At 43.4% G+C, this 21,569-nt stretch overlaps 1 protein-coding gene across 4 annotated transcripts in view; it reads right to left on the bottom strand.

Moving 5' to 3' along the window:
* UACA (uveal autoantigen with coiled-coil domains and ankyrin repeats) overlaps positions 1–21,569 on the bottom strand; it is a 403,907-nt gene that overhangs the window by 211,455 nt on the left and 170,883 nt on the right. For 3 of the 4 annotated variants that reach the window (XM_086957925.1, XM_086957928.1, XM_086957929.1), the window contains exon 2: positions 3,006–3,139. In XM_086957925.1, the coding sequence (XP_086814051.1) occupies positions 3,006–3,139 (134 nt within the window). Of the gene's footprint in view, positions 1–3,005; positions 3,140–8,207; positions 8,756–21,569 lie in introns of those variants that run through there. The other variant, XM_086957926.1, reaches the window with a different exon arrangement.

The raw sequence follows: 21,569 nt of genomic DNA, 5'->3' as shown, positions 1-21,569 counted from the left end.
TTTATTGTATGTTTAGTAAATAGAAATTGTTAACTGATAACTAATTTTGATATTTAAAGAAAAGTGCAAAAAAATGAATAAACAAAGTTATAAAGAATAATGATGTATTTGCAGTATATTGTAATTTAATACGGCTCATTTTTTAATTCATTTGAATCAGATAAAAAGAAATATAGGTCACGAGGGGGTTTCTACAGTGTGGTTTGCCTTTTTCCCCTATTCTCCATAACCTCGAAGATACCTTTTGAAGGGGTCCCAATCTCTCTGCATATGCTAGAGTAAGGCGCTAAGAACCAAAGTGCTGGAGCATGATTGAGGTGAGCTCTCCGGACAGGACAGGGCATGGCATGGCTGAAGGTACCAGGAATTTAGGTTTTACCAGAAACCACTGCAGAATCTGCTAAAGTTGGCCAACCTTAAGAGTGTGATCGAAACAGTAGGCAGCAATCACAAGCGTGCTCAGGGGTGGGCAAGCAGCATGAAGGAGTGAAACTCCGCTTCGATTTCTTTTGTTTTTTGTGCTTACCTTAAGACTTGGAGAGCGACAAAGTCTGGCCTCTGAAGCGGGTCCATCGACTCCGGGACTTGGATCTTTGATGCGGAGAGGGACTTGGAACGATCCTGGCACTGAGTTTTCTTAAGCTTGGCGACACAGTCGCAACTACTAATATCTCCCAATAAACATTTTCTAAACTTTTCCCTCTATCCGTCCATTATCTTTTTCAATCCAACTAACAGACTCACATGTCCATCGCTCAAATGAACACATATTTTCCTTTACTAATCCTTTTGGGTTCCAAAGTAGTGTGGTACTCGCTGAAAAGCACTTTGACCCCTCGTCACTGACAGTAAGCGCTATAGAAATACAATTATCTCATGTTCCATGATGGCCTTCAGGTTCATAGAGGCACAGCACAGTCTCTGCAGGTCGTGGAGTCATGGCTCAACCCCAGACACCACAGGCACACCTGGTGGCGACTGGTCACAGACATCTGTTTACGACAGTGCCTAACCTCTTCCATGCTCGTGACGGCCGGGAGCCGTCACGCGACACTGTGGGCGTGTGCACAGGACGGCCCCCGGCCGTCCGAATCCCCGCCCACTAATGGAAATGCCTGCACAGCATGGAAATTCCACGCGCACAGAAGGGGCTAAAGGGCTTGAAACCTGCTGTTTTAGGGGGTAACATGCCATGCACACAGTGAATTCAGAGGAAAAAAACAGAGGTAAAGCACCTCTGAGAGGCAAGAAGAAGCGCCAGATCTGCGTCTGGCAGTGTGGAAAGAAAGGAACCGACCTATATAGACCCTGCATGCCATTTCTAGAGTGGAAAGTGTATCAGCGCTGAGCCGCAAGGCCCCACCTTCCAGCTCGCAGAAAAATTGCTGAAAAATGTTCCAGATCCAATCTGGCGCTTGGGGACTATTCAAAAGGTGAGGAATCTGGGGCTCAAAGTCTCTCTCATAAAAATAAGTCCATAAATAAACACTATAAAAAAGGACAATGGTAGTGAGTCGGCCATCTTGGAGTAAGTCACTATAATAAATTAAGTTGGATCAGAGTGACTCATAGTGGTGGAGTAGCAGGAAATTCTTACGAACGTAACAACCAGATTCCAGGTTAAAGCATACAAGTCTGAAAACACAATACTGGTAACCAAAAAGAATGGAGACTGAAAGGCAAAGGAAAAGAAAGCCACGGTTAGTCCGATTTCTTTAACCAAATACGAACAGGGGATCATTGCCCACATTACCCAGAAGAAATCCCGTCCTGGTGGTCTAGGAAAGAATCCAGGTCTATATCTTGGCTGGATGAGAAATTTGGCAAGCTAAACGAGCAAGTTACAGAGCTTGGGCGGACTGACAGAGTAGAGGGAAACATTCAGACTGAAGGCAAAGCTATTGAGCTTAGACATTTTTTATAAAAAGAAGGAGACTCAGGCAGGCAATGCACATCCAAAAGTGGAAGATTTACATTTTATGTGGTTTCGACACTCATCTGCTTCTCTTCATTGCCTAATAAATGCTTATAGTGAGGATGCACATAGGCTCTATCACCACTGTTTTCTTCACTGTCTTGTGTTACTGTTGTGATGTGTACAAAGAGTTCTTGAGGCAGATTATTTCACCGCAGTCTTGTATTGTGTTAGCGTTATAAATTAAACAATAAAACGTTAAAGACATAAAAACAACAACAAACTTACCTTTAAAATGGGATTTTATTTCGTTTGTTTATAGCTTACTGCCTTCGGTTTTATATTATTCTGTGTTATTTCTATAAAGGAAATCTCTGCGCCCCTTAAAAAGCATACTATGCTTCCTACAGAGTAGATGCTACTGCTAACTAACATTTAATAGTAACTTCGCAAAGGAGAGTAAATGACATGAGCAAGGGACAATGCTCAAGTTTAGGTCTCGGGAAACAAGTTGCCACTACCAAAAGAAAAGTCAACGATGTGCTGCCTGGTAAAGCGGTTACAGAAACAATCCACACAACGCAGCAAAAAGAGACGTATGTTGGTGAAGGTAGAATAAACATCTACCTCCTGCACACTCATCCCCAATACCTCACCCTTGTTCTTGCAACAGACTTCCTCCTTGCTGAATGTCACACGGTAGATAAATCTGTCAACAACCAGGTCAATGCTTTCCTCTCTCTCGCTTGCTTGCTCTTTCGATCTACGCACACTTACTCTGAAAGCCTAGGCTTACCACTGGTCAAGTATATTCTGAACATTTTTTTTTTGTACTAGGGTTATCATCTTACCATTCAATTTCCTTGACCCTGGCCTCATCTCTTATTCTTGGTATTTTTGCCACCACTCATATCTTCGGGCACCCTTCTGCCTGGCATGGCCTTTCGCATCGCTTGACCCCAATACAAGCCTTCTTCCCTACCCTATCCGATATACAACTTACTTCGAATCTGAAATGCCCGCCCACTTACTTGACCCCAATTCTGTCCACCTTCAACTCTTTATGCACCTGCCCTGCTCTGGTACTTACGCAGATCTCCCTTCCAAGTCCAGCTTGCTGGGGTTGACTCCTTTTTTGGCGAGGATTGAAGACACTTTGTCAACATCTCCTCGCTCCGCTGCTTTCATCAGCCGATCATCATACTTGTTCCAGTCAGCCGTTTGCTGTAGGAGAACAGATAAGTCAGACATCAGCTTCTCAAATCGTGAGTCAAAAAAATAGGTATGCAAAAATAAGCGGTTATAGTTTATGGCATCGAAAAAAGGAAACTTTCCGAGATAAAAAATATCAGTAATAGTCCTCTGATAACACTTTGACACAAGCTCCTCGTCAGAAATTAGTGCATTCCAAAGTTTGGGGAAAACATATAAGACCTTTTCGTGGAATGACATTAGTCTGTGCTAGTATGGCATTAAACAACATTTTGTGTTTTCTAAACAGCACTTCACACTGCAGTTTATCATTTTTAAGTGCAGCAAGTCAATGCAAATAAAAGGTGATCCTATTACCTCTTTTCACTGTACTCAATTTACTCGCCTTGGACCGATGGAAGACTGAGTAGGGATCGCAAGGATTTAAATTTGCGGTCCACCGAACCACAACATGGCGGCGAGTCATCTCGTTAACTGCAGTACGCTGTATTGGATCGGCAATGCTTTGCAGTAATGTGCTCCTCTATCACAGGCCAATGAAAGCTGTATAAAATTATGGAAGTAGGTTTAGATTAAACCTGCCTCCTGCAGATATCTAAATGTTGTTCTACTCACATACATAAGAGCACCTTATCAAAAGAGTGCCCATATTCCATCCTACATTTAACCAGGGCACAAAAACATGGTAGCTAAATATGATTTGTTTGTGAGACTAGTTCTTAACATGGGTAGTCAGTGAATTTACAGCCTGAAGGCTGCACCTCTGACTACATGGACAGAGATAAGTAACATCCTTACAGAGGAACTTCCAATGTCAAGGATAATAAATAAGGAGGAGCTTGATAACAGGGACAGCACAGAGGAAATGACACACCCATCTCAATAACTGAGGATTTGTTTGTGAAGAGAATTTTACCTAGGCTACAGTTTTGCCAAAACTGTAAAACCGTTTTTCCAGTCAGCCCCAAAAGAAACTTGGTTCCACTGTTTCACCAAGGCATTGTGCCCAGAAAGCATTTCGCTCCACACACCAATAATACCACAGAGTATGGAAGCATCAGTACTATGTGATGACAAGCCATGGTTATCCGAGATCTTGAAGCCTATTAACAATGGGTTCCTCATGAGGGTTCCTTACATAGGCAGGTTTTATCGTGTCCCTATTTAGATTAGGCCTATGAGTTGGCAATCTTCCTTTAAGGGCAAAATGATACTCTATGAAGGGCATCTGCAAAAGCTGCTTCCTAGGGAAATTGCTCTGCCGCAAAATGGACTCAAGGTGTTATTACAGACACTTTGTGAAGGGTAAATCGTCTGCACACAAGGAGTTCTCAAGAAGAAGTCATCAAATTCACAAAACAGTGATGGATCTGCAAATGCACCAAAGCGTCTCCTTGCAGACGGTTTAGAAGTTTAGTGAGGATAGGGTTTTTGGCACATTGACAGCTTTACCGTCTGGTGCACGTGGAGTTATTGTCCGACACATAATACACAAATTAAAACCACTGACAATGGTGTGCTTTAAGGGTGCGTCAGGAATATACTTCAATGTTGAGAGTTGCCTACTTTGTTAGGTATGCAGACACATGATTGATGAATACCACAAGGAAGTAAAGGGACCAGGGGATTGGCCAGAGTAGAGTGTTGTACATATAGATTCACCACATGATTAAGACAATGACCAATGAGAATGGGACTTTAAGAAAGAGTTGGCAGCAACAATAAGTAAACCTTGTGAATCTCTCGCAATGCAGTGCCAAGTCCATTGAGTCTCCTGTAATGTCATGTTGCTCTCACATTTCCATGTAAGCCATACTGTCTTCGTGGAATGACACGGACATTTAGGCCTATTTTTTGGCCTAAACAGTTTTGTGGCCTGTAGAAGAGAGCTGGTCTGTTTACTGATGCCCCTGATCTCTACAGACATTAGGAACACCGGTCTGCACTTTACAGCACAATGGGGGAGAGAGGCATTTTTTTGCACTCTCGGTTAACATTTCAAACTCTGCATGAAAGCCTACTGTATTAGACAGGAAGAGTTGGGATGCTTGCAGCCCGGGAATTCATACAAACCCGGAAAGCCTCCTTTGTGAGGCTGTTATAACACCCCTTCTAAGTACAAGGCTGTAAAGTAAATCTTCCCACAGCTCGCCATTCCCGATGGAGCAATTCCTCTTGGAGAACTTTACCCCCTGCTCATACCAAACTTTGACAAGAGATAATTTTTCTACAAAAACAAGTCCCTCGGGTTCCCACAGCACCTCGTGTCCCCCAATTGTTAATGGCGTCTATCCAGTCCGAATGACTGCCACTTCCCCTGGAGGCATTCCTGTACCAAAGCCAAAGGAAACCCAGCACTTGCCAGAACTGGTTGTTCACAATGGAAAATGCAAACTGAAAAGTCACGAAACAAAGACCTGTGTGGTCTGGAAAGAGTTAACCAGAGCTGGGCCCGGATAACACTTTGTCAGAGGCCAAAGGACTGGGAGATTGACCCAGTTGGAGACCAGGACTGGAATCTAAGCCCTTTCACCCAACATTTGTCATCAGCCTTTGTGATGGAAATGCAATGCTGGGTACAAAAAGGGCATTTATATGAAGAAGAGAGAGATCGCAGAGTCCCAGGAAGGAGAAAGCTAAAGGGCCCCGACGGAAAAAATCTGTGAGAGCAGGTTCACACAGCCTGGAAATCGCACGTCCATCTCCCTTAATGTGCGTGAGAGGTGCCGAATACACTTACACTATGGGTAATTCCCGAGGAGAAGGGCTGAGTAGCAAACAAACGGCTAGATGGGTACACATAGTGCTGCATTCCAAAACAGCAGTGAGAGAAGCAGCACACAGTGACGAAAACACGGCCAAAACAGGGGACAAGAAGACAGACACAGACATGGCATGCCCGTTTGTACAAAGGTTTGCAGGGAAGGCTTGGATCCAGAGAGCCACAACATGTCCGTGTGATTTAGTACACAATGACAGAGAGAGGGGTTCCCTCGTGTCTATTTGTATTACTTTCAGCACGAAGTGATAGAGGAGACAGTCATAAACAGGGAGACGCAAACCCAAGACTACCTATGCACTGGTATCTAAATAGAGTGAAGCTATCGAGTGAGCAGTGGGGAGCTGCACATTATTTGCTGGTCACTCCGGATCCTCAAACTGATGGTAAACAAATACTTTGTATCCCATACTATTGATTCCAAATCTTCCTCTCCATGATTCAACTGAATGGCGAAATTGTTTCGTGAAGAAATTGTTTCGTAAAAAAACTAAATGGCACCTTATCTTACTACAACTCGCTTCCTCTCCCTCACTTTATCGTTCTACATCCTCCCGTTGTCCATTCAACATCTGTTCTCAGTGGCTCTGACCTCACATCTTTCTTTCTCTCATTCTTCTCCATGATTCTTAAACCTCTGGGATTCTCCAGATTCCCGGTATTCTTTCTGACGCCCCCTTCCCTAGTCTTGCTTCCTTGTTCTAAGCCTTGCTCCTCCGGTGCTATTTTCTTCTATAAGTTTATTCTGCAGTAAGAATTATTCTGAATGCATGTTCTAGAGTTCACTCATTATCTTAGACCTTGTTATAGCACCTTGTATAACAGACATCTTCTTAACTGTTTGGTTACCTGTAAAGCGTGCAGACACCAATAAGGTAAATCTACGCTCTTTAAAATTGAATATAAAACTATGTGGGGTGCTAGCAGACTCAAGATCATGTCTGTGAAGCGGAAATTACATTTAATATTTTTTTAATTAGCAGGACTAAGTGATTTCCTAGAATTACATGACGTCAAGAGCGGAGGCTGGGATTTGAACCAAGGTACCCAGGTTCAAAGAGGACAGTTCTAGGCACTAGGCAAGATCTCATCCTGGAGTGTATGTTCAACATAAAGCACTTGCTCAAGGTTTACCTCTTGAGGAAGGCAGGGGCCACAGATACAAGAATATTTGCCAATGTCTGAGTGGAAAAGCAAGCTCTGAAGGCTTCTCACCGAGAATGCCCACAGAGACTGAGCGAACCTGCGCATCCTCGAACAGGAAGACAAACTAGGAAAATGAAGGCTAGGCTTCTCAGTTCTTTGTAAGCCTCCCTTGTGAGAGACACTCAGCAGCAGATCACGAAACAATATGGTGTAGCACCAATGTTTGTATGTTAACTGAGTGAAGCACTGAAATGTGAAAACTGTACAAACCATTGCATGTAGAATAAATTCGGCCTTTCATGCATCGTTAATTAAAAGTACTTGTTCCACAAAATCGTCTATGAGAAATATGACCTACTATATTGTATTAGACCATTAGCAAAAGGCTTACTACCGCTTTGTGAGCCGCAGAAGCGCTTTTCCACATGGGTAGCACAGTACATCGCATGGGTGAAGTGTTGTCATGTCACCACGCAGGGTTATAGTGGTAAGGGACTTAGTGATGTGATAAGTAAGGAAGCGTGAGACAGAAGCACATTTTGATAGTTTGTTGTAGGTTTGCAGCTCTGATCAGCTCTGCGGGTCCCTTTACCGTGTTGGTAGTTATCTTTTATATGTTCTCACCCCACCTTTTATGGTGGCTGCAGTAGGAGACAGTCCGTTCGGAGATCTTATGGATCTGCAGGAGGTAACAGGTGTGGCAGAGTGAAGAGGAACCTGGCCGCTGCTGGAGAATGCGTTACACTTCCCCTTTACAGGACTGCCCTTATGAGAAGTCAAGTGAGGAGCATTTGGCAGGATGCACTGTCAGCATTATTTCTTTTAATAACTTGATTTGCAATACAGCTCTTGAGCAATGTTCGATGCTAGGTCTTTAACGCAGAAAGAAGTTTAAAACTCAAAATCACTGTTATTGGAGCAGCATTTTGGAAGTAATATGTTTAGTGGCTAAAAAACTGACCATTTGAGGCAAAAACGGGAACAAAGAAACAGCAACATGGAAACTTTGGAGTTACCCAAATCTGTATAGATGTGTAGGGCTCAGTGCAAGCTCACTTGTTAAATGACACCTGAAGACAAAAAAAGAAGGAAGAACGCAGACAATAAAACACTCAAGACCCCGATGAGTAGGAGCATAAACAAGCTGCTACATACCAGGTGTTTAAGGACACAGGCAAACCAAGGGGGCATTCTGAACCACACGTCCAGCCACTAGTTCAACGCGACCTCCAGCGGCTTCCAAGACCCTCAAAACAGTGATGAGGAAGAAAGTCCAATTACAGCAGTCACTCTTAAGAAGAGGGGCTTTTGAGCTCCCCTTCACAGAGTCTGCCGAGCTCCGGCGCTGCCATGAACGGGCCTACGATCCTTGGCGCCTCAGATCCCACCTCCACCTTCATTATTGGGGGAAACGCACCGGTCCGTCGGTGCTACGGCTGGAGGTTGACAGTGCGCCGCCTGTATACGAATAAAGGGCCAAGGACAGAGTTCACGTCCACACAGACTGTCCAGACAGCTGCGGGTACGGTCCGGATTCACCGCGGCGCAGTGCGGGCCGCGGGCAGGGCTGCCGTCCGCCTGCAGATCGGACAGCCCCGGCTCGTCTCTCCCCGGACGGTTACAGGGAGCGGCAGTCGGCGCTCCGGTCCCACCTCCGGCTCCAGCACGGACTCTCCAGGAGACTCCAGGCCGGCCTGGACACCGCGGCTTCTTCATAGGCCCCCTCGGCGTTCAGCGCACCGGGGCACTCCATCCTCTCTGCAGCTCGAGCCCGCCCGACTGGTGCCTGCCCACTCTGCCACGGCCGGGGCATACCGCGGAGCAGGCGCTATTTCAGCCATGGGGCTCTTGACAGCTGAGTGACAGAGGCGAGAAGCTAAGAATACTCTGGTGCCAGTGTCTCCACAGGAGAGGCATGCAGGCCCGACATTAGTCATGTCTACCGGCTCTGGATATAGTCACCTTCACCGGATAAACAACGTGCTTCGACCAAGTGGCTGCTGGCACTCATCCTGGGAATGGCAGTTTCGCCATTGTGTAACTCAACTTTACCCTACTCTCCAGTAGGGAACTGCGCAATGCTGGCTAACTGCGGACTCCCAGTGCCCAAGGACCTAACCCCACTGGTTACAATGAGCAAGAACAAGCGCTGTGGGTCTATACCCTCGGAACAAAGGCGCTAGTGCCCATCCATCAGTGTGTCCACCAATCAGGGAGGCCAATAGAAACAGACTCGCTTCTTGCTCAGCAAACGCTTAAAAGACCCTTAAGCTAACAGATCCCATTGTTCAGACCAACCTAACCGAAAATCCGCCTCCCTGACTCTGAAGACCATCCACCCCAGGGCATTAAAGAACCCGGGTCTCACCCCACTGTAGAGCCAACCTATCCAAAGGCCCACATAGCCAGGCATCTTAGAAGCTGTGGGTACCGAATCCAAATCCAAGTGATCCCAAGGCCATAAAACTTTCAAGGGCCGAACCAGGCCAAGGTCCATATAGACAACACAATCACAGAAGATGGCATTAGGGTCAGCGGGTGTCACCCTGCCAACTCAGCAAAACTGCCTTTACTTGGGGCACCACCTGCAAACAGACTAAGGATGTACCAGCAGGATGCCATTTGCAGCCACACCTGCACATAACAGGTAGGACTTTTAGTAGGTACGAATATGACCTTCGGCGAAAAAAGAGGAACACAGCAAACAAGTACTCTATTTTGCTTTATTTAACGTATTTAATAAAGTATTGACGTAACTCAAAAGAGCAGATGACTCACTTTACAGTGAGAATTGTTATCACAACACTAGCATCTCAAACATGAGGTGCTTCACATGGAGAAGTAGGGTGCAAGTTTGGTTTGATCTAAACCAGATTGCATAACGCAGGATGAGATGGGAAGGGTAGTAGAAACAGTACGTTAGAGTTTGTCTATTACACAATTAGTACATTACATTAGATCATCACACATTCACAATTTGTAATTTCCAAATTATAAATGTGGGTAGGCATAAGGAGATAGCAATTTGTCCAAGAGGGTCCCATCATTTTTTAACAAGTGTCAAAGCAGTGAGTAAAACCCAGGTCAGTCTCTGTTTCAGCCACCGGAGCTATGTTTACAGCATATGACCCAGATGTTTGGGACAGAAGTCTATAGAGGTAGTGGATCAATCTTGATGCGGTGATTCCCTGCCAGGAGTAGACCACCCTATCCTATCACAAGTGTCAATCAGCCTTTCACTCTAAAGCAGAGAACAGTACACTGTCATGCAAGAGGCATGTCCTGCTAAGCCATGGTTTCAGACATTATATCATTTCGCCCTCAAAATAGGAGTTTCTTCTCAACCACTCTGCTTAAGAACCAGAAAATGCTTAAAATCTTGTGCCGATCACAAGGACAGTAAAAGACATTTCATTTAAAAAAGTTTGTTTCGGTTGAAGAGTTACAAGAGTCTCTGAGCTCTATGCAAGTACTACCTGGGTTTTGGTTACTCCTCTGAGCATGAGCAGCTTGTCATAGGTTGCAATACCTTTTCCTGGACAAGCACATAAGAAGAGAATTATATGGTCTTTGGCACAGATTGTATGGGTCATGCTTGCTGTCTTAAGCATTCACTGTTTTAAAGGTAAAGTTTCTACATTTTGGTTTAATAACACCGAAAAATATTACTAATGATTGTGTAGATACATGGGGAGCTCAAGAAATGTGAATCAAACACCCACCAAGATGGAATTTAAGGTTTTCCCCATATTTTGTAGGATTGTCTAATAAAGCGAAAACATCAAAAGCACCATTTAGTCCATTTGAAACTCTAGGCACAACCAACAAAGTCTCTACGACTAAAACAGGTCTACTATGTTACAAAATTACAATGAAAAGGAAAAACCTACTGGCAAGTCTTCCATAATCACTGTGGATGCGTGTACCCCTACTCTGAAAAGACCTTTGTAAAGGAACATTTCTGTAGAAAATAAACATGACGAGTATTCTGCTAAATACTAATCGGCCTATTCAGTTTTATGTCCACAACATTTTAATTCAAAGGAAGATACAGAAAAGAGCTATTTCTTACTAAAGACGGATCTGCAACAAGAACAAGAGAAAGATCACAAAACAGCCATCTTTTGAGAAGTTCCTAAAACAGCGACAATGAATACAATGATTATCTCCAAGTTTGGTGGGGTAATATCCATTTGTGCCGTGCATAACACAAACACTCATCTGGACTTAAACCACCACTACATATGATATTGACTGTGGAATATTCTTACATCAACATGCACTCCAGAATGATCATAACAGAGACAGACTAATCAACAAAAAATGAAAAGCATTACAGACCCTCAAATAGCCTTCAGCTGTTCCTCGCATATCTCCATTGACCTTAACACAGCCACCCAAGACACCAAAACGTACCCTAATAGCCTCACTAACAACCACAAGACCCTAAATAACCCACAACAGACCGTTTTTGATATCCCTGCACATAGATTTAAGCCATCTGACCTCGATAAACCTCTTATGAAAGCCCTCCTACCTTCATATATTTCAGCGTTAGATAGTGCCCCACTCCACACTTACACACACAGTACATGGACCACTTCCATACCTGCATGCTTCACTGTCTTTTCATTGCTTCCCACATCTGTGCCCCTTAAACTCAGTCCATCTGTTCATCAGGGAAACAGGCACAGATCTCATCAATGGAGTCAGCAGGCAGCTTTACAAGCAGTCTGCAGCATCTGCTTATTCAAAGCCTCCTCTCCTCTGATCCCAGTCATAACTCTGTCACTGCAAGGATGGGTTTGCATCAGTCTCAGGATGCAAGGCATCCAAGGAAGCTGGCAACCGAGGCAGCCCTCTAATATTGGTATTAGTGGAAAAAAAGGCTCTGAAAAGAGAGGAGCGGGGTTATGGGGGGGTTGGTGTGCATACTTGTAGATGTCTTGTGTATAGGGGACATACATCATTTAAGCCAAGCTCTCCTACCCCGACCTTCAGCTAGAAGACCCACACCCTGTTCTATTTGTGCACCAGCCTCTGCACTTTTCAGCCTTCTGTAACTGGTACTTAGGGGTGGCTCCAAGTCAGCAGATGTTAGGGTAGGGTCAGTTCTCACTAGAGGAGGAATTAAAGGCACAATTCTAAGCACCTAACAACACTAGAACAGGGGTAAGGGCAAAGAGTGACTGCACTTTGTTAATGTTAATGTTAATAGTTTTCTAAAGCGCACAGCTGCCCCAGCGAAGGGGCGTCCCAGCGCCATCGGATCTACAGTTCCACTACAAACTTGAGACCGTGACCGAGGGAGAACGAACACACCGTGAACATCTAAGTGATTAGACACCATATGAATTGGTTGCGAATAATGGCACCATCCTGATGGCTTACCTACCATGATGTACACCCAATGTGAAGAATTGACTAGTTTCTTTTAGAACAAGGCTATTATTGCCACGCATACTTGAAGCTCTGAACAAAAAAATTCTGGAGAGAAAAAACTACTGACACATTCTTAAATATCTTTCGCCCTGAAGAAGTCCTTCGGACGAAACGCGTTGGCTACGCTTTGTATGAAGATTTTGAATAAAAGCAATAAAGAAAACTTTAAGTCCTACTGAATTGATTCTTTTATTATTGTTCTGACCACTAATGTCACTGTGTATTGTGTGGGGTGCTGAACCATTGTGTTGTATTGCATAAACAATTCTAAGCACCATCCGCCTCCCTCCAAGCAGGCTGGCCAAGATATCTACAGTGCACCCCTTGAAGTGCCCAAGCCCCAAAACACAGGGGTCACATTTGTACACCCAGAAGGAAACCCCGCCAGTGGTGGGTGAGGACCCAAACTAGAAATGATGACTTGTTAGCACGTGCATTTTAATAAACCACCGCAAAAAGTACAGCATAACATGGTCAGTGAACCTCAGAAACTAATGTTTATTAAAACAAACACCCTTGATGACCTTTTCACTTGAAAATCTGCTTCCGCTTCTTGACCCGCATACCTTATAATGCTATTAAATGCACTGCTTAGAGCTGTTGAAACGCTCCCTGCATATCTGCATGCCACCTCATACATACCTGCTGTCACAGTGGAAGGAGGAACTGGGCGGTTCTGAGAAATCATGTTGTAGGTACAACATGACATTTCATTCATTTCCTGCACCAGCACAGTTATTACACTTTTTGAACTGCTCTACTCCAGAACAAGACTTTACTGCTAAACATTGCGAGGGTATTGATTCACCACAATGCCAGGGGTACTTGGAATGACATCAAGCTTGACCCAGCTGACTGTCAACGAAGAAGGGGTAGGAAAGAAACTACAGAAAGATAGCAAGGTTCTGAGTGCCTTGATTGATCTATTCTGGTTCTGCCGCAGCCTTTGTAACTCCAAAGATGAGGGGTAGTAAGAGCACTGCGATCCTTACCAAATCGCAACGCACAGGTGTCCTCTCTGCAAAAGTTTTTTATTTTTGGTCTTTATGATAAGACTGGACAGCTCCCGCAGATTCCTTACATTAAGGTTTCTACAAGCCCTAAACTGGATCCAAAAAGATTTTCAGCCATGGTATGTCACAGCACCATGATGCCGACCACACAGCTAACCTTCCCTTAAACCAGATCTCCTTTCACTTAACGCTCAATCTCACAGCGATGAAGAATGTCCATATAGGGTATCACTGGAGTACGGTAAAGAACAAGACTACATCCTATATTCTATGGAATTTCTATTGACACATTCAAAGATTATTACAAATATGTTTTTTATTTAATCCATTATTTTCATTTCATCATCAATTCAATCCAATATAATCAAATTACAAAAACACCAAAACTGCAAAGAAAAAAGTAATTAGAGCCCTACAACCACCGAACTGATAAATCAAAGTCCGATGAAAAGTTAAAAATAATGTGCCTGCTGTCTCGCAATCGCATGGAATTTGGCAGAGATCAGTCATATTCCAGATCCTCCTTGGACGGCCTACAACAGTGTACAAATTAAACCCGCTGAAGTACGTTTCGGTGACATAATCCTATATATGCCGCACTTTCATCAGGACTGTCCATAGTCTAAATATGTACTAGTTGAAGAACGTCAATCTTGTCAATATGTTGTAGAACAATCAAAGTCATCTAAGAACGGTTTTTGTTCTTCTTAATAGATGATATCCAGGAAAACAATACCAGTACCCAATACCAGAGACCTCAGCGTGGTCTATAATGCAAGGGCTCGGCAATCAGTTCTTGTCATGAGCTTACGAGCATCAGCGAATCACACAGGTTCAAATCAGTCACACGTATATATTGCTCACACTTTTAAAGCAGCTGGCAACGTGACCTATCTACTCTCTGCCTGCCGACACCACTGGATCATCAGAAATTCTGTCAGGCAAACATGCCTCAGTTCAAAGGCACCTCATTATGAAGGCGAGGGCCAAGTTAATGTCCCATGGCAGGCCAAAGCAGGATATTTACCCCATGTGTGTATCCCTTGAGAAATCTGGCAGCAACTGGTGTCTTGGACAAGAAACCCAGATTATGTGAAAATATTCAAGCATAAACCAACTGTAAATATCCCTGTCTGACACAGAGGTTGCAAACTGCAAGATATGCAACACCCATGCCACCATTGGGATTACAGATGTGTTCATACACAAAGAAATACATGCAGTTCACCATCTGGAACAGACTGATCCAGCTGATAACTGCTATCAAATACTGAAATATTTTATGCATTAATCTTTCACAAGGTGAACAGTGCAGTGATCTCATTGTTGCATTAATGCTTATCCATCCTTTTAGGGGGAAAGACGCTATCTATAATTAACAGTGGTGAGACCAGAGGCTAAAGATGCTCCTTTAATGACTGGAGTTGCCCAACACTACTAAGTCCTAATGAGTCTGTGGAAGAACCATGCTTTCCAGGCGACCATGAAACTGGTTTCATAGCATAGAATCTACAAAAGTTGAATTCATATAAACATTCTCTCCCCCTTGCATCCGAATTTTAAGATGAAGAACCAATCTGGCATTGTGTATAAGATGCTGTACAAAATTGAGATAACTGTTGGATGTGTTCAAATCTCTCTGCCGAGTATCCAAAATTGCTCCAATGAAGACGAGTCTCTGACTCGAAATTAAGGAGAGTTCTCTCGAATGATGTGAAATTCCAACTCTTGCAAAAGCATGAGTATAGTTCTTTAACGCACTTAAACTTGAGTCGGGGAAGATGCTTTAGTTGCCAATCATGCAAGCAAGGTTATGTGTGTATCCCTTAATAATGTACCTATTCTACTGTGGTAGCCATGACCTTTATGAACACTGGCAGCAGAGGACAAGCTGAAAAGGAGAATGGTAAAATCGTAGCGTTCACTCCCAACAACAAATCTTAGATGATATTGCATGTGCGTCTCTGCAATGGGAATATGAAGGTTGGTGTCCCTCAGGTCATGAGAGACTATCCGTTCGTGCAACTGTAAGGGTTACAAAATCAGAAGAAAGGATGTCATCTTGATTTTCTCTCTCATGAGTAATGTACGGTTGGTCCTTAAGTGAACAATTGGGTTCATTTTTTCTTTAGATCTAGAAAGTAAGTACCTGGAATTGGAACCTAACCCTTTCTTTGGTGCTGGGGAATTTTTGAATGGCACCCATTGCCAGTAAGGAGGAGGATCAATTTCATTAATATGCCGGTAGCACTGTAAGGGGAACTAGCAGTGAACATTTCAGGAAGGGAAGGCAATAACCAGTTCTTATTTGAAGGGCACACTAGTCTGTTTTCCTGCTTCCTAAACACAGAATCACACACACTCCCAAAACCTCATATTCCAACTCTAGAAGATAAGTGTGGGTTTGAGGTGCTGAGAGGAGGAAAACGATTGAAGCTACTTTCCTCTGCTATAAACCCCAGTAGAGCTTAAAAACAAACACAAAAACTGCTGCAGTTCAGGCTCAAGTTGGGGCAGCTGGCACAGTCTATTAGCATGGTGGCTGAATCCTTAAAATGTCCTACTTGAACATTTTTCACCTACGAAGCCAACCCAATGCCTTAGTTGAAGACTTCTCGAACTATCCACCTTCCTTCCAAAAAGAGATGCTGGCCACCTAAACAAATGTTCAATTATTCATTGATGCTACTGAACAATCTACTGAATACTAACTGGTATGACATCTTAGCACAAATCCACTGCCCATCAAACAAACCATGGCATCAGTGGTAACCAGCCCAGTCTGCAACGAATGTAAAGACAGATAAATGCCACCCTGAATCGAGTCAGAAAAGGAGACCCACGTGTTAACAGTTAGCTGCAGCAATCTACCAGACTGCATGTGATATTTTAGTCAGGAGGCAATTTGCATTAGTAGCCGTGAGGGCTAGGCTGGCAGATGCAAAGATTTTGAAGGCAAAGGTGACTTTTTTTGATCCCCTAGTCAAGGGCACAGTTGGAACCTTATGCAGCTCTCTTAACCACTTTTTTGTAGAAAGACAGCAATCTTTGGAGTTGGGGTTGACTAAAATGGCGTGGGGGTTGATACATGAAGTTGGGCTACTGTAAGGAGGATGGTTTCGAAATTATACTTTAAGTTGGTTAGGCCTCCCTCAAAGTGAGGGAGACTCCAAGCAGATGAAAATACCATGGTTTTGACAAGTGTCAACATGAAGAGAAGCACCGGAGAGGTTCAGGCTGAAACAGTCAGCATGGTCTTCTCAAAGGCCTCAGTATGGGTGTAGGAGGAACCACTAGGAGATATCTCATGGGAGGAATAGACTGAAGATTGGGGACTGGTCAGACGAAGAGTTTGATTGCCTCTTAGACCCCTTGCTTCACATTTTTTGTTGTGGGTTTCTTGAGGTCCTTTTTGTAAAGTTGTGGTCTCCTGTCACTCCCCAACAACCACATGATTGGATTCATCCTGTTGTGAATTTCACTAAACCAGCATCTTTAGACAGGCTGGATCTGGGCCCATCTTTGACTCCTTGCAGAGTTGACAGCAGGTCATGTGTATACTGTGGGTGTTGAGCTTTGTGGTCACAGCTCCACCATGGTAATGTCCATAAGTGTCTAGCTAATAAACTTTCCGAAGCTGCACTTGTAAGCAGGTCTTGTGGTCTGCCTTGGGTCCTTGTTTCCCTCTGATAGAGTTTCATAGTAGTTACCTAGCTGCAAAGTGAAAGTACCTCTGTGTGGTATTAGTACTCGGGTGTAAGTACGAGACGCCCAGTGTATTCTAGACTGCTGCCTGCACGGTTTGAGCGGTAGAATCCAGTGTACACACCTGCTGTTGAACCTCTCGTTGGGGCTACCAGCTGCAGTGTAAACCAATCCTTCACTTTCAGATGGGATTTCTCTCGGAGAAGAGTGGTTTTTAGGCACTGCTTTGCGCGGCCTAGTTAATTTGTGTCGCACACAGAGCCTCGTGTTTTGGACTCTAAAAGGGGACGAGCAGGAGGACTGCAGCTTAAATTTAAACCTATGAAAGCGGAGCCTCCGACTGCGCTCTAAATCACTGTCTGTCTTAAACAAGGGCCCCTGGACCGGGCAGACAAGCAGGCAGACAGTGCGCTAAACCAGGCCACCGCTGCAAATAGTGCCCAGACGGGTACCAGCAGACTGCTGTGAAGGGAGGAATGTCCATTGCTACTGGAGCCCGACGCATGCTGTCAGAATAGAAGCATGCTTCCTCCTGCTGGGGCGAGGGCGGGCGGGAGGGAGCTGGGGGATATCTAATGATTTTGCTTTAAAAATACTTGTCAGAAGAGTTAACAAACAGAAGTGCCCCACCCCGCTTACCACATTCCAGCACTCCCTCGGGGAGAGCCTACATGTGGAACAGGTCCAACCACGCACGCACACTATCTTAGGGCAGGCCGATGGGTGTTGTGTCCTTGTCAGACGGCCAGGCCTAGCATGGTCTAACTCAAGGGGCCTTTGTGTTCAATTTTTAATTATTCTAGGGCCCCATACTATCAAAGCTTACACAATCGGTTCTGAACCAAAATAACTATACAATAGTCATCAGCATTAAACATGCTGCTCAGATTTCACAATAAAGCAACATCTTTAGATTAGAACATGTTTTTGGGATCCACAAAATAATAGCCCATCAGATGTTAAGCTTGCTGCAGGCAGCACAGCTAATCGAGTTGCAGATCTACTACCCGCTTATCACTATCCCATGAGATAAAGGTAAATGGCAATTAATTACATTGATAACGAGCCATTACCACACATTATTCTGTTTGTGCCTCAGGCCGTTCATTTACATCACCTCCCAAAATAAACACCAACTGCAAGGTTCAGTAAGGGGTGCCGGATGGAATCCCAGGCCCAATGAGATATGCAAGGGTGTGGGCTAGGGGCAGGGAAACCAGGGCCTGAAGACAACACGGAGAAAGATGCACAGCACCCACGGGCACCTGACAACTGATTCCCAGCCAGTATCCACCAGACCTAATACAAGATGGTGCAGGTACTGCATATGTGGATGTAAACACTAGACCTCACACAATGTAATCCATCACAACCCAAATACACAGCCACCAAAGTATGCATAAATTAGTCCACCTCTACCTTTCATCACAAACAACAAACCAAACAGTGGACAGACAGAGACACACGTCTCGCCCCCTCCTCGCCCTCTCTGACTGCATATATATACACAATGGGATTCATCCCAGCAAAAGCACACAACCACCAGCTCATCGACAATGGAATACAACTTCACTCTACATCACAACCACCAGCCTATACAAAACGAAATACAACGCCAGTCTTGGACACAATCAGCAGGTCATACAAAATAGAATACGCTGCTACCTCCAAATGGCCTAACACAAAAATATTTATAATGGAATCCATTACCAGTCAAGGACACATCCACTGAAACACGTGTAAACTAATCCCATAACAGAATATATGCAACTCATTTTGCATTATGGAAGCCAAGACTGTGAGCTTTAAAAACGCTTCTGAGAAGCCGAAGCACTAACGAAGCTGGGGAAAACAAAGAACGCGAGAGAAGCCAGAAAGTAAGAGTGACAATGAAAAAAACTATTGGTAAGTAATAAGCGGGCTCTAAACCCCTGTTTTTCAAAAAAATGTTTTAAATAAACAGATCGCAGCAAGTGACGGAGCATTCACTGTTTCAGGCGAGAATAAAAAAAGTAGTTCCCTGAAGCTCTTTATCCTTCCTTTCCTAGTTCATCTTTACTGTTTCCTGTCCCTATCAGAACATTGAGGCAACTTTAGAGTGGTAATATACAAATTGCTAACATATCAAAACATAAGTGTTAAACTGACCTTGAGGATACCCAGAAGTTTACTACTTAAATGACTGACAAATACTTTGATGTAAATATTGTCTGATGCACACTCTCATGTTAAAGAGATATCAACAAAACCCAGCTAAAATTGTCCTGTATCTTACTAAATATGAGAAGCCCCATCCAAGCAACTACTGAAAAAAGGCATTCACCATAATCATTTAAACAAACACACATGCATACGCAGACACAGAACACCATCACACAACAGACGCCTGAACAAGCCGTTGTAGATTTATTTCACCTAACTGAATAACACAATATATATTTGGGTCCATCATTCTAGAAAAGCCAGAATAGAAATACAACTATATTGCTATATTACAGAGGTCTGTGATTTCCATTCTTAGAACCCTTAGAAGCATAATAAACTCCGAAGTTCCAAAAGTGGACATCGGAAGTGTGCTGATCCAGTAAACCAAGAAAGAAACTGAGGAGCCTCATCTTTATTTTTTATCTTTAATTACTGAAGAGTGTAATGTGGGATTTTTAAGATTTGTATATGAACTTTTATGATTATATCCTGTAGTCGAAATAAACTCTCAAGATGATGATAATGATGATCCTGACATTATCCAGGATCATACCTCTAGTCTAGAAGTCAGCAAGTCTAGCAGTGAGGAGGTTTGCAAGGTTATTGGGAATGATGGCATCACAAACATTCCTAGTACCTCAGGTGAAGACTGAGGTGTACATCTAGCAGACATGCCTGACCAATGGGATATTCGGAGGACATAAGAGAACCAGATTTATTTCACAGAAATCTGGATCCATCTCAGTGGTGAAACTCGCTAAAACGGAGGCTGGAAACGACACTTCACGCCTCACTACTAGCTATTGGATTTAAGGCATCTGTTTCTACTAGAGGTCTAAATAGTTCACTTGGCTCTCAAAGTTACATGATTTTATTTACAAACAAGACAGTGCTGATCCAGAGAGACAATAGGACTAGAATGATGTGCTAGGCCAAGACAGTCATCCAGAGAGGTTCAACATACTTGGAAAAAGGCTATGAAACAAAAAATTCATAGAAGCACAATATGTACTAGATGAACAAAAGGGCTTCATAGGCAGAGGTACCCTGTACTAGTCTGCCACAAAATAATGACAACACCTGCACTTCAAGGTCAACATCCCCCAATAATGTACTAGCAAACAGGCACAATAAAGAAAATAAATGTACATGCAGGTATCTACACAGGCTCATAAGGGAATTAATATTTGATAAACTGGTCTGGAAATATGACAGAGATTTCCACAAAAATAAATGATAGGCCATTTAATGTTAACAAAGTAGGACGCTGATGCAACACTGATCCTTATCAGGTGAGGAAAACCTGGTTCTCCAGCTTATGCACGCAATTTCATCCGACACATACAAATGCTGATTTTCTACTATTTACTAGCCAAGGTCAGCACACCACCTCAAACTGGAGGCACACTATCTCGAAGAGTGTTTTCGATATATGAATGTTGCCACTGACAGCTGACCCCATACATCATGAAAATCTATAGGGAGGTCAAAAATCCAGAACTAGTAAATGCTATACAATCAAACTGAAGCATCCTTAATATGCTGCAAACAGAACTATATTCTACCCAAATCTAGATTTGTGCACATATACTGATATAATTGGTACAGCTACCACACAAGTGGCACAGTTATCCATCTATCCATTAGATATTACCTAGCATTCACAGTATCATAAGAAAAATGTCGATCATCACCATTGTTGTCAACCCGAATGGGAAGTAGATTATCAGAGATGTAAAGCCGAGATTTGCATGAGGAAATCAACTAATTATGGTCAAGGAACTCCAAGTGGTGTTATGAAGGTGATTAGTACCCTCTTTCTCCACTCTTTTCCAGGAGTGCCATCAAGAACACTTTGGGGAAAAATGGGTTTTATGTTTTTTAATCAATTTGGATAACCAAAATATGGTACACTTCAAGCACCCTCACCAATTCGTGTTATACAGACACATGGTGGTAATGTGTAGATCCACTCTCCAGAGCACCATCTTTACAGACTTTAGGTTTAAATCCAGTTTGTATAGTATTGAATAAGGAAAATCATAATTTAAGAGGTACCAGTCAATTAATTTCCAGTTATATCGAAATAAAAAATTCTATGGAATAAGCACACTATATGGTAACTCTAATTTGGGCAGAGAATTGAGAGTAA

Source organism: Lissotriton vulgaris, chromosome 2_1, assembly GCF_964263255.1.
Source record: "Lissotriton vulgaris chromosome 2_1, aLisVul1.2, whole genome shotgun sequence".
NCBI classification, from domain to species: Eukaryota; Metazoa; Chordata; class Amphibia; order Caudata; family Salamandridae; genus Lissotriton; species Lissotriton vulgaris.
This window is presented reverse-complemented; position numbering and strand designations above follow the sequence as displayed.